Source organism: Theropithecus gelada, chromosome 14, assembly GCF_003255815.1.
Source record: "Theropithecus gelada isolate Dixy chromosome 14, Tgel_1.0, whole genome shotgun sequence".
Classification (NCBI taxonomy): domain Eukaryota; kingdom Metazoa; phylum Chordata; class Mammalia; order Primates; family Cercopithecidae; genus Theropithecus; species Theropithecus gelada.
The window spans coordinates 8,923,693-8,937,785 of record NC_037682.1 but is presented as its reverse complement, the minus strand read 5'-3'; the positions used below and the strand labels follow the sequence as shown (position 1 = coordinate 8,937,785).

General features: G+C 60.3%; 1 protein-coding gene across 4 annotated transcripts; it reads left to right on the top strand.

Annotated features, from left to right (window-relative positions):
- The first annotated feature begins 94 nt into the window (after nt 1-94).
- SIPA1 (signal-induced proliferation-associated 1) lies at nt 95-13,029 on the top strand. 4 transcript variants are annotated; one of them, XM_025358327.1, is made up of 17 exons: nt 1,870-2,019; nt 2,829-3,598; nt 4,229-4,356; nt 4,442-4,618; nt 6,927-7,101; nt 7,824-7,927; nt 8,188-8,345; nt 8,423-8,630; nt 8,937-9,032; nt 9,347-9,621; nt 11,380-11,598; nt 11,679-11,790; nt 11,875-11,983; nt 12,068-12,169; nt 12,255-12,309; nt 12,518-12,596; nt 12,688-13,029. In XM_025358327.1, the coding sequence occupies exons 2-17, from the start codon at nt 2,920-2,922 to the stop codon at nt 12,832-12,834; spliced, it is 2,823 nt and encodes a 940-aa protein (XP_025214112.1). In that variant the 5' UTR covers nt 1,870-2,019; nt 2,829-2,919; the 3' UTR covers nt 12,835-13,029. The 4 variants fall into 4 exon arrangements, with proteins under 4 accessions (XP_025214110.1, XP_025214109.1, XP_025214111.1 ...); XM_025358325.1 differs by lacking the exon at nt 1,870-2,019 and adding an exon at nt 95-180 and having other exon boundaries at nt 8,423-9,032; XM_025358326.1 differs by having other exon boundaries at nt 1,787-2,293; nt 2,799-3,598; nt 8,423-9,032.
- The last annotated feature ends 1,064 nt before the right edge of the window (nt 13,030-14,093 follow it).

The window sequence follows — 14,093 nt, the reverse complement described above, 5'->3', positions numbered from 1 at the left end:
GCCTGAAATCCCCGCCGCTGCGCTTCCCGCCGCAGACGGCTCCCGGCTGGTCCCGCCCCCAACATGGCCCCGCCCCCGGCACGGCCCCGCCCCCAGGCGGAGCCGGCGCCGGGAGCTGTAGCGGGAGAGCGTCAGCGGGACCCCAGCGCGGGCGGCGGCGGCTGGGCGGGAGCCCCAGAGGTACTGGTGGGAGCAAGGGACGGGAGGCACTGCTGTCGGGCCCGTCAGGGGAGAGGGCCTAGCCGTGGGCCCGGGTGATGTGTATGGGAGTGGGGTCCTCGCCACGTTCGCCACCAGCACCCTCCCAACTTCCCTCCGGGCTCCAGTTCAGTCCCGAGTCAATATGTCCAGCCCCCTGTCTCTGACCAGCCGTTCCTACTTCCTCTGTGTGACGGCTTAGCCTGGCCAGCAAACCGGTGAGTGGAGGCGGCGGCTCCTGACTCCTGGTGGCGGTGCTGTGACCCCCCTCCCCCTCAACACTGCAAGTGTGTGCGGGGCTCCCCCTTATTCTGAGGCTCCTTTTCTCCTTAGGCGGCCTCCACCCCAGTCCCTCGCCTGGCCTGGGAGGAAACATCTGTCGCGCCCCCTGGCAGCCGAAATGGGGTCATGACCTCCAGATGTGCTGGGAAGTGGCCAGCTCCTCCTCCTGGGGCAGCCAGGCCTTCCGGATCTGTGGGGGCGGGGCCGGCCCTTTCCCCCCACCCCTAGTGACACAGACCCGGAGGAATGTCCTGGCCTCAATGGACCCTGTGTGAAGCTTCAGGGTGGGGGGCAGAGCCCAAGAACACCCCTCAAGGCAGCGCCAGAGCCTGGCACTGAGCCACAGCAAGAGGCAGCCCACAGGCTGGGTGCACACATGCACAGAGCTCACTTCCAAGCGTGCAGAGCTCAGCCCACACGGAGCGGGGCTTGCACAGACCCCCTCCCTCATGGCCTCCTACTCCTTCACACACTATAGCCCAGGCCCGAGCGCTGGATGTGCCCAGAGCTTGGCTCATGGAGCCAGGGGCTACACCCTTCACATACACAGATAGCTAGCGACACCTTACTCTTCTCAGTCTCTCAACAGCCTTGGGAGGGGACAGAAATAGTTAACCCCAGGTTTTTTGTTTTGTTTTGTTTTTGAGACAGAGTCTCGTTCTGTCGCCCAGGCTGGAGTTCAGTGGTGTGATCTCGACTCACTGCAACCTCCGCCTCCCAGGTTTAAGTGATTCTCCTGCCTCAGCCTCCCGAGTAGCTGGGACTACAGGCACGCACCACCACAGCCGGCTAATTTTTGCATTTTTAGTAGAGACAGGGTTTCACCGTGTTGGCCAGGCTGGTCTCGAACTCCTGACCTCCGGTGATTCCCCCCCCCCCAACCTTGGCCTCCCAAAGTGCTGGGCTTACAGGCCTGAGCCACTGCGCCCAGCCAGTTAACCCCATTTTAGAGATGAGAAAACAGAAGCTCAAGGTCAGCATGGGAGTTTATTCAGGAGAAATAAGGTAGAAGGCACCTGGGCTGGGGAGCCGACCCTTGCTTGGTTCTGGAGGCCCCAGGCGAGGGGTGTGTGGAGCCCCTTCTCCACCGGCCCAGCCCTGCATGATGTCGCTGGGTACTGCAGGAAGACCCACCATTAGATGCCTGTACCCCCAGTGGAAGGTCCCCAGCTCCCTGTCCTCACTGCCTAGTCCATCCAGGTCTTGCCTGGGCGTGGCTTCCCTCAAGTTCTCCCACCAACATTTGCACCTGCCTCTGGCGTCACATTTCCGCACTTAGCAGGTCCCTGGGGCTTTGGGTGTCTCAATCTTGCATCCTGTGAGACCTTGAACCTCAGCCCAACACCCACCCCCCAACACCTACGCACACAGACAGCAGTGGGCAGGTGCAGCCCTGCTTAGGCCCTGAAGATGAACAGACCCAGGTTCAAATCCTAGTTCTGACATGGAATTGCTTCAGGCAAGAGCATCTCCTCTGGACCTCATTTGACCATCTGTCACATGGGGTTCAGATCTCCCTGTCTGCATCAGTGAGACCAGGTAGGCAGAGGTCCCTATGGGTCCCTGTCATTGTGACTCCTCTTGTGCCCAAGCCTGTGCACAGTAGCCTGCAAGAAGGTGAGCTGGCCTGTCCTTCAGGCCAGGGTGACTGGGGTCCCATGACGGCTGCTGTGACCCCAGCACCTTCCTCAGGATGTAGGGGCCTGGCAGAGGGCTGGGCCCACAGTTGGGGCTACTTCCTGTGCTGAAGGAAGTCCTCTTGTCATTCCTGCTGCCCTGCCGTTGCCCCCCTGGGAACCCATGTGTCCTTGTGGTATTGAGGCCTTGAGGTCCAGGGCACTGAGATCAGACCTCTGTGGGTGATCAGCTCTCCAGGGACCCTGAAGGAAGTGGGAGGGGCAGGGAGGAAGGTCTCTGGGGACAGGACGTCCTCCCTTTGTTAAGTGGGCAGGACCCAGACACCAGTGGCCCCTGGGTTTCCCGTCCCAGCCAATACAAGTCATCTGTCCAGTTGGGCTAGGTCCTGGTGGGACCCTTACTCTGGGCCCAGGCCAAAGCTAAGGTGTGTGGGTGGCAACTGGGGCACCCTGGAAGCCCCAGGACTGCCCAGGCTCCAGGACCCTCAGGGCCAAGACCCAACAGCCCAGCCTCTAGCCCTGCCCAGCTAAGCCGGGGAGGGGGCTGAAAACCTCAGCCCTAGGCAGACAAGGAAGTGGCCTGGAAAGCGGAAGCAGCTTTGATGGTCTCGGAGGGGGCCGGAAGCCAACGCGGGTGGTGGAGGACCAGGCTGGGGGCCTGGGTTCCTGTTTTCTGCCCAGGCCCCTCTGAACAGCCCCCTCCTCCTTCAGGGCAGGAACTGCTGCCGCAACGTCCGGCTGGGCACCAAACACCCGTGCCCGCCAATGCGGCCCAGCCCCCGGAGAGTCAGGCCCATAGAACATGCCCATGTGGGCTGGCGGTGTGGGGAGCCCTCGGCGGGGCATGGCCCCTGCGTCCACGGATGACCTCTTTGCCCGCAAGCTGCGCCAGCCAGCACGGCCCCCGCTGACACCGCACACCTTCGATCCGAGGCCAGTCCGGGGCCCGCTCCTGCGCAGTGGCAGTGATGCAGGCGAGGCCAGACCCCCCACGCCAGCCAGCCCCCGTGCCCGTGCCCACAGCCACGAAGAGGCCAGCCGCCCTGCAGCCACTTCCACCCGGCTCTTCACTGACCCGCTGGCACTGCTGGGGCTGCCAGCCGAGGAACCAGAGCCTGCCTTCCCGCCAGTGCTTGAGCCTCGATGGTTTGCCCACTATGACGTGCAAAGCCTGCTCTTTGATTGGGCTCCGAGGTCTCAGGGGACGGGGAGCCACTCAGAGGCCAGCTCTGGGACCCTGGCTTCAGCGGACGACCAGGCTGCCAGCTCGGACCTGCTGCATGGGGCACCTGGCTTTGTGTGTGAGCTCGGGGGTGAGGGTGAGCTAGGCCTGGGTGGACCAGCATCCCCACCTGTGCCCCCTGCACTGCCCAACGCGGCCGTGTCCATCCTGGAGGAGCCACAGAACCGAACCTCGGCCTACAGCCTGGAGCACGCAGACCTGGGTGCTGGCTACTACCGCAAGTACTTCTATGGCAAAGGTGAGGAAAGGCAGTTCCAGGGAGGGGAGGAGGGGTGCTGAAGAAGAGGTCCCTGTCACCTGCAGTGCACACAGTAGGGCTCATGAACTGTCCATTTCCTGTAAAGTCCCTGGCCCTGGGAGGGCTCAAGAGCTGAGCTGGGGTCCTCCTGGACCCACTTTCAACCACCTTCTTAAGGCGAATCCCTGGCCCCTCACCCCTCGCCAGGGCTGGTCCCTCTGCCTCCATCTGGTTCAGCCTGCCGGGCTGGGGAGAGATTCCCTATGGGCATTTCTGTGGGGTGAAAACTCAGGCCCCAAAGCCCTGCATCCGTGAACCTTGTTCTCACCTGCACTGCGGAGAGGGCTCCAGGACACAGAAGACAGAATGGGGGCGTGGTGGGCGGGGCCAAGGCAGGATTTAGGCCTGGGAGCTGGCTGCGTGGATCTAGGTCTGGGTCTGGGTCCACCTCTGGATCAGGGTTGAGATCAAGATGTTGAGCTCGGGGCTACAGAGGGGCGGGACTTAGTCTAGGGTCAGCATTTGGTGGTGAGATGAGGCCGAGGGCGGAGCTTAGTGATGCGCGTGGTCGAGCGGGGGCGGGGCTGCCAGCCGGCGGGACCAATCATTTTCTTCGGCGCGGTCCCCCAGAACATCAGAACTTCTTCGGGATGGACGAGTCGCTGGGCCCGGTGGCAGTGAGCCTGCGGCGGGAGGAGAAGGAGGGCAGCGGAGGGGGCACCCTGCACAGCTACCGCGTCATCGTGCGGACTACGCAGGTGGGCCGGGATCGCGGGATCAGGACGTGAGTTGCCTCCCCGACACCCTGTATGCATCCTGAGTTCCCCTACACCCTTTCCTCAGCTCCGGACCCTCCGTGGCACCATCTCGGAGGACGCGTTGCCGCCGGGGCCCCCACGGGGTCTGTCCCCAAGGAAACTTCTGGAACACGTGGCGCCGCAGCTGAGCCCCAGCTGCCTGCGCCTGGGCTCAGCTTCACCCAAGGTACCACGGACGCTGCTCACACTGGATGAGCAAGTGGTGAGTGACCGGCCGCGGAGCCCACAGCCGTACAACTGGCCCCAGTCTGAACCCAGCCTGCCCAGCTCCCAAACCGCTAGCCTTGACCCTGATCCTGGGCTGGGTGGTGACCCCAGGAGAGCTAGATTTTCAGAGAGAAAGTATCAGAGGTCATCTGGAGCCTTGCTTCTCAAAGTGAGCTCTGTAGACCAGCAGTATCCACATCATCTAGAAATGCAGATTCTGGGGCCCCACCCCAGACCATCTGAATCAGAGTCTGCTCTTTATTTATTTATGTATTTATTTAGAGATGGAGCCTCGCTCTGTCACCCAGGCTGGAGTGCAATGGTGCAATCTCAGCTCACTGCAACCTCCACTTCCCGGGTTCAAGCGATTCTCCTGCCTCAGCCTCCCGAGTAGCTGGGATTACAGGTGCGCACCACCATGCCCAGCTAAGTTTTGTATTTGCAGTAGAGACTGGGTTTTACCATGTTGGCCACGCTGGTTTCGAACTCCTGACCTGGTGATCTGCCAACCTCCGCCTCCCAAAGTGCTGGGATTACAGGCGTGAGCCACTGCACTCGGCCCAGAGTCTGCATTTTAAAAAGATCTTTACAGCCCTAGACGCCCTGGTCTGACTCACCCCACTGGTCCTGCAGTTCCCACATCATTCCTGGCCAATTTCCCCCACAGCCCCTGCTGGGTTTCCTCTCACATGTGGTGCTCCAGCTTCCTGGAGCGGCTCCTTCCAGCCCCCACTCCATGCTGAAAGCTGCCTATTGGCTGAGTCTCCTCTGGGTCATTCAACCCATCAGTCATTCAACAAACATTTCTTAGACCTTCTTGGTGCCAGGCCTCAGACTGGATGCTGGGGACAGGTCTAGACCAGGTGCTTTGCTTGAGTAGCTCACAGCTGGGTGGGAGAAGGAGACCCACAGAGAACTGCTGAAATACACGAGCAGGATAACACTGAAAGGGGAATGTTGAGGGCTCCGTGGGCCACAAGGGTAGTGCTGAGAGCCCTTCCTTGGCCAGGGTTTTCCAGGAGGGAGAACATAAAAGGGCTCCAGCCTGGATAAGCAGGTGTTTTCTAGTCAGAAGGAGTAACTTGTGCAAAGTCTTGGAGAATGAGAGCATGGCACAGTAGGCAGTCAGTTCAGCGTGGCTGGGGTCGGGATTGTGGGGAGGGGCTGGGGAGAAGCTTGCATTTGTTACCATGGGCACTGGGGAGCCATGGAGGGATCCAGTGCAGATCTGAGAGGGGCAACTCTCTGGCTGCCGCATGGGGACTAGACTGTATGGGGCGGGGAGGCCAGGCTGAAGCCTGTTGCAATTGCCCAGGCTGGACACAGTGGCATCCGATAGTGGAGGTGAAGAGGAGATGACAGTCCAAGAGGGACTGGGTAGTCATGTGGCTGACTGGAAGAGGTGAAGTGCTAGGATTGCCCAGCTTCTTGGCCCCCAGGAGTGGTGCTTTAAGGAGGAGGAGCGGGGTGGAGGAGTCACAGCAAGGTGAGACATTAGGCAGCTGGAGAAAAGGGCCTGGGGTTTGGTAGGCTGGTCTGAGTGGGAGGCAGAGATGGGGGTGTCATGCCTGCTGCAGCCAGGGAGTGGGAGGAGCATGGGTGGAGAAGAGGCCCAGGCAGAAGAGGACGGGGTCCCTGGGGCCCTAGGCAAGGTGAGTTTCCAGCTATCCTCAGTGCCAGCTGTGGCCGGGAGGGTGCCAGGATGAGGCCACATCTGCGGTCCATATGGGGAGTGGGAGGTGCAGGGGGTTGGGAGGAATGAAATGGAAGTGGGGACTGTGAGTGCAGACAAGTTTAGTTGTAGAAAAGGGAGGTGACTGCTGGAGGGAGCCTGTGCTGTTCGGAGGAGCTCAGAGCACCTTGAGCTGGGCACGGTTATCCAGTTATCCGCAGAGGGAAGAGCCAGGAACAGAGGGCACAGAAATGAGAGCATGGGTGGCAGAGGTGGTGCCTGGCTCAAGGCCTGAAGGGGCTGGGGTGGGGGTGCTTTGGATTCAGGGGTGGAGAGGACAGTCCAGCCTTGAGATAAGGAGGATGATAATGTGTATGTTTATTGGAAGGGTTCTTTCTGTGAATCACCTTCTCTACTGCCACATGGGAACCAGCCTCCTCCCATCCCTTCCTACCTGTGCCCTCCCAAGCACGAGGAGCACAACAGACTGTACTCACCTGACAGGCAAGGACACAAGTGGCTCAGAGAGGGCTGGTGCTCAGCCCAGGCCAGCGTCCCATCCATTCCCTAAGAGCTGGTGGGGTGGGGCTGTGGGGGACTGAGACCTATGCCTTCTGTCTCCTACCCACAGCTGAGTTTCCAGCGCAAGGTGGGCATCCTGTACTGCCGGGCGGGCCAGGGCTCAGAGGAGGAGATGTACAACAACCAGGAGGCGGGACCAGCCTTCATGCAGTTTCTCACCTTGCTGGGCGATGTGGTGCGGCTCAAAGGCTTTGAGAGTTACCGGGCCCAACTAGATACCAAAAGTGAGGCCCAGGGGCAGGAGGGGTGGGAGCAAATCTGTGCTGAAGGGGTGAGCACGAATTGCCTTGTCACTCCTTTGTCCATACAATCCTGGGGCTGGGGGCTGGAGAGTTCTTTGTGTAAGCTGAGGATCTGAGTCAGGGCTATAAGGGCCAAACTATGGGCTGAGAGGAGGGGCTGGGACTGTCCCTCAAGGCCCAAGTACCCTACTGCCTGAGCTAGGGCTAAAGTGGTTTGGGGGCACTACCCCTCCACCAAACACATTCCAGCAGCTCAGCCTCATGGAAGAGAGGTGCCCCTGCCTCCCTGGTGGAAGGGGCCCCAGGACCCCTGGGAGGTGTTGTACTGAGCACCCCTGCCTGCCTTTCACTTTCCCAGCATACCACACATGCTTGGGCCTGGAGTGACACCTGTTCTCCTAGGACACCTGACCCTGGCCTCTCTCTGAGACCCCTTCTCATTTCTGTCTTCATTCTATTTCAACGCTCCCATCCTGACCCCCCTTCACTCTGGCATGGGGCTGGAGCCTGTGGAGGGAGGGGAGGAGGGGCACCCAGGGATGAGGCCCTTGGATCTCACTGGCTGGGCATTGGCTGGTGGCATGACTGGTTGTCTACCTGCTGTTTGGGGCACAGAGGCTCCTGTGTGCAGACAGGAGTGGCAAGTTCAAGTCACTCAGTTCCCCTTGTTTTCTCCTTCTGTGTCCCTAACTCCCTGGCCACAGCGGATTCCACAGGCACACACTCCCTCTACACCACGTACCAGGACCACGAGATCATGTTCCACGTGTCCACGATGCTGCCTTACACCCCCAACAACCAGCAGCAGGTGTGAGGGGGACCAGCGTGGGGGTGGGGCTTCTGGGAACCATGGAGGGCCCTGCATGGTCCATGACATTTGAGCTTTGGCTGGAGCTCTGTTGGCCCCAACAACCCGCCCCTCTGGTGGCCCCTTCCCAAAGGCAAACACCCTAGGTCTTCACCAGGGGCAGTGGAGAGCCATTGGTGTCTTGGCTTTCTCCTGCTTGAATAAGGAGGGGTTTGGGGCATGGCAGGCCTCATCATGAGCCCCAACTATCCAACCCCCAGCTCCTGCGGAAGCGTCACATTGGCAACGACATTGTGACCATCGTGTTCCAGGAGCCTGGCAGCAAGCCCTTCTGCCCCGCCACCATCCGCTCACACTTCCAACACGTGTTCCTAGTGGTGCGGGCACACGCACCCTGCACACCGCACACCTCCTACAGGTAGGCACCGGTGTGGTCCCAGGTCTCCCGTGGGCATGGCGTCCTGCTGCCCCTCATTTCCACCTCCCTCCCCGCAGGGTGGCCGTGAGCCGTACCCAGGACACCCCGGCCTTCGGGCCAGCTCTGCCTGCTGGCGGAGGCCCCTTCGCGGCCAACGCCGACTTCCGCGCCTTCCTGCTGGCCAAGGCGCTGAATGGCGAGCAGGCGGCCGGCCACGCACGCCAGTTCCACGCCATGGCCACACGCACCCGCCAGCAGTACCTGCAAGACCTGGCCACCAACGAAGTGACCACTACGTCGCTGGACTCGGCCTCACGCTTCGGCTTGCCTTCCCTAGGGGGGAGGCGCCGGGCAGCCCCTCGGGGCCCGGGCGCCGAGCTGCAGGCAGCTGGCTCACTGGTGTGGGGCGTGCGCGCTGCGTCCGGGGCGCGGGTCGCCGCCGGGGCTCAGGCGAGCGGCCCCGAAGGCGCCGAGGTGCCCTGCCTGCTGGGCATCTCGGCCGAGGCTCTGGTGCTGGTGGCGCCGCGCGACGGCCGCGTAGTGTTCAATTGCGCCTGTCGCGACGTGCTGGCCTGGACCTTCTCCGAGCAGCAGCTGGACCTGTACCACGGCCGCGGGGAGGCGATCACGCTGCGCTTCGACGGGTCCCCTGGCCAAGCCGTGGGCGAGGTGGTGGCGCGCCTGCAGGTGAGCCTGAGCGGGACACTGGGGCACCTGCGCGCGGCGGGGCGGGGCCTGCTTTGGATCCTTCCCTCCGCCTTTGTCCCCCACTCCTGCGGAAGGGAAAGTCGAGGAGGACAGAGCTAGCCCTGGGGCTTGGCAAGGCCGGAACTGGTGCCCTCGAGTAAGCGACTTCTGGTCCTCATCCCTCGGGCGGTGGCACACGCGACCCTCGGGGGCTGTGGAACTTTCCATGTGGCCTGGGACGCAGTCCAGGGGGCGGGCGCTGGGGCGGCCCCACCTCCCGGCAGCCCCGCCCACTCGCCCCGCCCCGCCCTCAGCTGGTGAGCCGCGGCTGCGAGACCCGCGAGCTGGCGCTGCCCCGCGACGGTCAAGGCCGCCTGGGCTTCGAGGTGGACGCCGAGGGCTTCGTCACGCACGTGGAGCGCTTCACGTTCGCCGAGACGGCGGGGCTGCGGCCCGGGGCGCGCCTGCTGCGCGTGTGCGGCCAGACGCTGCCCAGCCTCCGGCCCGAGGCCGCTGCCCAGCTGCTGCGCTCGGCGCCCAAGGTCTGCGTCACCGTCCTGCCCCCCGACGAGAGCGGCCGGCCCCGCAGGTCAGGGTGCCGGGGACGCGGGGAGGTGGGAAGGCCGGCAGTTGGCCACCGCACAGTCTGTGCCTCTCGGGTCGCCATTAGCAGTTTCAGGAACCCCTTGTGGATACCTTTCCTTTTAGAAAGAATCTCTGGTCTCTTAGCCCGTCTGAGTCTCAGCCTCTCTCTCTCTCTCTCTCTCTCTCTCTCTCTCTGTCCCCCCCCCTTCCTCCTTCTCTCTCTCTTCCCTTCCTTCTTCTCTCTCTCTCTCTCCCCTTCCTTCTCTCTCTCTCTCTCCCCTTCCTTCTTCTCTCTTTCTCTCTCCCCTCTCTTCCTCTCTTCTCTCTCCTCTCTCTCGCTCCTCTCTCTTATTTTTTTTTTTTTTTGAGACGAAGTTTCACTCTTGTTGCCCAAGCTGGAGTGCAGTGGCGTGATCTTGGCTTATTGCAATCTCCGCCTCCCCGATTCAAGCAATTCCCCTGCCTCAGCCTGTCTTGTAGCTGGCATTACAGGCACGCACCACCACAGCCGGCTAATTTTTTGTACTTGTAGTAGAGACGGGGTTTCACCATGTTGGTCAGGCTGGTCTCGAACTCCTGACCTCAGGTGCTCCACCCGCCTGGCCCTCCCAAAGTTCTGGGATTAAAGGCGTGAGCCACCACGCCCTGAACCTCTTTCTTCATATGTAGAATGGGACCAGTTAAGCGCCTTGCTCCCACTGCTTAAAAGATCAAATAGCCCGGACTATCTGTTTTTTCTTTTTTTTTTTTTAAAGTGTTGACCCCCGCCCCCCGCCACCACCACACACATTACACACTATTGATAATTTCCTGTGCTAAGCCAGGGGTAGGCAAACATTTTCTGCAAATGCCCAAATAATAAATATTTTAGGCTTTCTGGACCATCTGGTCTCTGCCGCAGCTACTCTGTCGTTGTAGGTAAATGAATAAATAAATGTGCCTGTATCTCGCTAAAACTTTACAGACACTGAAATTTGGATTTTATATGATTTTCACTTATCATGAAATATTATTTTGATTTTTCTACTAGTTAAAAATGTAAAATCCGGACTGGGTGCGGTGGCTCACACCTGTAATCCCAGCACTTCGGGAGGCTGAGGCAAGTGGATCACCTGAGGTCAGGAGTTCGAGACCAGCCTGGCCAACATGGTGAAACCCGTCTCTACTAAAAATACAAAAATTAGCCAGGCATGATGGCAGATGCCTGTAATCCCAGCTACTCGGGAGGCTGAGGCAGGAGACTCACTTGAACCCAGGAGGCGGAGGAGGTTGCAGTGAGCTGTGATCATGCCACTGCACTCCAGCCTGGGCAACAAGAGCAAAACTCCATCTCAAAAAAAAAAAACAAAAAAAAAGTAAAATCCATGCTTAGCTTGCAGTACAGCAGCTGGCACATCTGCTTTAGAAAAGAAAAGGAAAAGGCACAGGTTGGATTTGGCTACAGACAGTAGTTTTGGGATTTAAGCAATTTAAACGTCTTATTTAAACCCTCACAGCACACTATGAGGTTGGTACTATTATCCCCGTTTCACAGATGGAGAAATTGATGTTCAGAGTGATTTGCTTGGGATATCCAGGGGCAGCACTGGAATTTGAACCATGGTCTGGAAAAATGGCCAGTAACCAGGCAGACATTTTTCACTGTTGTCTGGAAGCTGGGGAGCTCTCCTGCTCCTGGTAGTGAGCTGGGCTGGGGGTGGGGCTGGTGATGCAGGACGCTGGGGACTGGGGAAGTCCTGCCTGACTCTGTCCCCCTCCACAGGAGTTTTTCGGAGCTGTACATGCTGTCTCTGCAGGAGCCCAGCCGGCGGGGGGCCCCAGAGCCTGTGCAGGATGAGGTCCAGGGGGTGACCCTGCTGCCCACCACAAAACAGCTGCTGCACCTGTGCCTGCAAGATGGTGGCAGTCCTCCAGTGCCTGGGGATCTGGCCGAGGAGAGGACCGAGTTCCTGCACAGCCAGAACTCGTTGTCACCACGCAGGTGCACACTCTTGGCCTTCCCTCTCCTCCAGGCCTCTGGAAAAGCGGCTTCCCTTTCTGAGCCACCCCTGCTCTCCCCAGCTCCCTGTCAGATGAGGCCCCAGTCCTGCCCACCACCACCCCGGATCTCCTCCTGGCCACCACGGCCAAGCCATCAGTACCCAGTGCTGACAGTGAGGCACCCCTGACCCAGGTGAGCAGAAACCGGGCTCTGGAGCCCAGTGGCACAGTGGTGACAGTGGGCATCACTGAATCGGTATCCACTTCTGTCGCACAGGACGGGCCAGGCAGTCCCAGTGGCTCTGAGGACAAGGGCAACCCGGCTCCAGAGCTGAGGGCCTCCTTTCTGCCACGTACCTTGTCTCTGCGGAACTCCATCAGCAGGAGTAAGTCTGGACCCAGGAGAGCAGGGGAGGGGTCGGGGGGTGCTTCTGGGCTTCCCCAGCTCAGCCTGCTCCTTGTGCCCACAGTCATGTCGGAGGCAGGCAGTGGGACCCTGGAGGATGAGTGGCAGGCCATCTCGGAGATCGCCTCCACTTGCAACACCATTCTGGAGTCGCTGTCCCGAGAGGGTGAGGCCACCAGGGTGCTGCAGTAAGCCTGGGCAGTGCTCTTGCCCCCTTTCTGACTGCCCACCTGATCCCTCTGTCCCCACAGGACAGCCCATCCCAGAGAGCGGAGACCCTAAGGGAACTCCAAAGTCTGATGCTGAGTAAGCTCCCCAACTCCCCACAGCCGCTTTACCTGCCCACATGACCCCCCACTTCATGCCTGTCCGCTGGGGTGGAGCTCTGTCCCGGCTCTGCTGCCACATATGCATAGAAGACTGGCGGGGCCCCTCTCATTAGGTGGGGCTGAGAGTCAGCTCGTGCGCTGCGCCCTGCCTTGGTCTTGCTGAGTCTTGACCCCCATGTCCTCAGGCCAGAGCCTGGGAACCTCTCAGAGAAGGTCTCTCACTTGGAGTCCATGCTCAGGAAGCTGCAGGAGGACCTGCAGAAGGTGAGGGGTGGGCTGGGCTTGGGGGGAGTCACAAGGCTGCCCCAGGAAAGGGGCTGGCGGCTCTGACTCTTGTCTTCCCCGGCCACCCCAGGAGAAGGCGGACAGGGCAGCCCTGGAGGAGGAGGTGCGGAGCCTGAGACACAACAACCGACGGCTGCAGGCAGAGTCTGAGAGCGCAGCCACACGCCTGCTCCTGGCCTCCAAGCAGCTGGGCTCTCCCACCGCTGACCTGGCCTGAGCCACCTGGGACCACCTGGGCCCCTGAGGGCACCGTGGTCACACTGGGCCCTTCTCAGGAACTCTCCCTGCGCAGAGGCGCGTCTTAGCACTGCCCCCCTCCCCAGCCCTTTATTTGGTGGCCTCCACCCCTTCCCTGTTTGTAAATATTCTGTGAGAAAAGAGGACTTCAGGGAGTAAAGAAGCCACTGCTGTCTGCGTCTGAATATGTGTCCAAGACAGGGCAGGGCCAGGGGCTTTGCCTCCAGAGGCCCCAGCCAGACTCCTCGGAGCAGTCAGGACAGGCCCTGGGAACACTGGCTCAGAGATGGGCTGGCACTCGCTGAGGGGTCCCTGCGGCCAGGCCACTGCTTGGCTTCTCTCCCATAACGTTTATTTGGTTCTGCAGGGAAGGAGGTGGCCACGGCCCACACCTACCCTGGCCATGCATCACAAGGCCCTGCACCTCGGTGCAGGCCTCATTCTTCTCTCTGAAGCCACTGAGCCCCCAGGCCTCATCCTCTCTCCACCCACCTGGCCACTTCTTGCAGGGCCCAATTCCAGAGGTGGTGGCATCTCCGCCTCAGTTGACTGGGGCTGTTTCCATGTCCTGGAGGAAATGGGCCCTTGACCCGCTTCTCTCCTCACCAGCCTATGGTCCTCTAAGTGGCATCATCAAGTCCAAACTTGGACTTTGTCTAAATCCTATGTTTTCTGGACCTGAGGCCCAGACAGGGCAGACTTGCCCAGCATCTCATGCCTATTCCAGTCCCTTCCCTAGGCTGGCTGAAGCTCCATGGTGAGACCTAGGCCCTGGGTCTGTTAACTTAGGTGCTGGCAGGATGAGCTAGGCTCTGAGAAACACAGCATCTGAGGATCAGGAAGGCTTCATGGAGGAGGTAATGAGGGCTCAGTTTTGAAGGTTGGGTAGGAGTTCACCAGGCAGAGACGTCAGAGGTATCCTGGTAGGACCAGTCTGGCTGGGGCCTGTTGGACTAGAGCCAAGGCACACACAGGAACCCATGGTCAAAGAAGCCGGATCAGAAAGGGTTGTGAAGGTGCACTAGGGATCGTGGATTAGCAGTTCCCAAGACTGCCAGTTCTTCCTGGTTGTGGACTAGTGTGGAAGCTCTGGTCACTGAGGGTGTGTCTGCAGAAAACTAGGATCTGGTCATGTGGTTGATGTTCAAAGGGAGATTGATGAGGTGAGATCTGGATGTCAGAGCTCTTTGGCTGCAGGGAGGCGGCTGTAGCCACAGTCCAGTGGGAGGTATAGTGGTG

Bases quoted from the DNA above. Each gene is read 5' to 3' on its own strand.
- SIPA1 (XM_025358324.1), top strand. From the start codon at position 2,920: ATGCCCATGTGGGCTGGCGGTGTGGGGAGCCCTCGGCGGGGCATGGCC. The intron at 9,622-11,379 runs GTCAGGGTGCCG...CCCCCTCCACAG, and splicing joins GAGAGCGGCCGGCCCCGCAG to GAGTTTTTCGGAGCTGTACA. The intron at 11,599-11,678 runs GTGCACACTCTT...TGCTCTCCCCAG, and splicing joins AACTCGTTGTCACCACGCAG to CTCCCTGTCAGATGAGGCCC.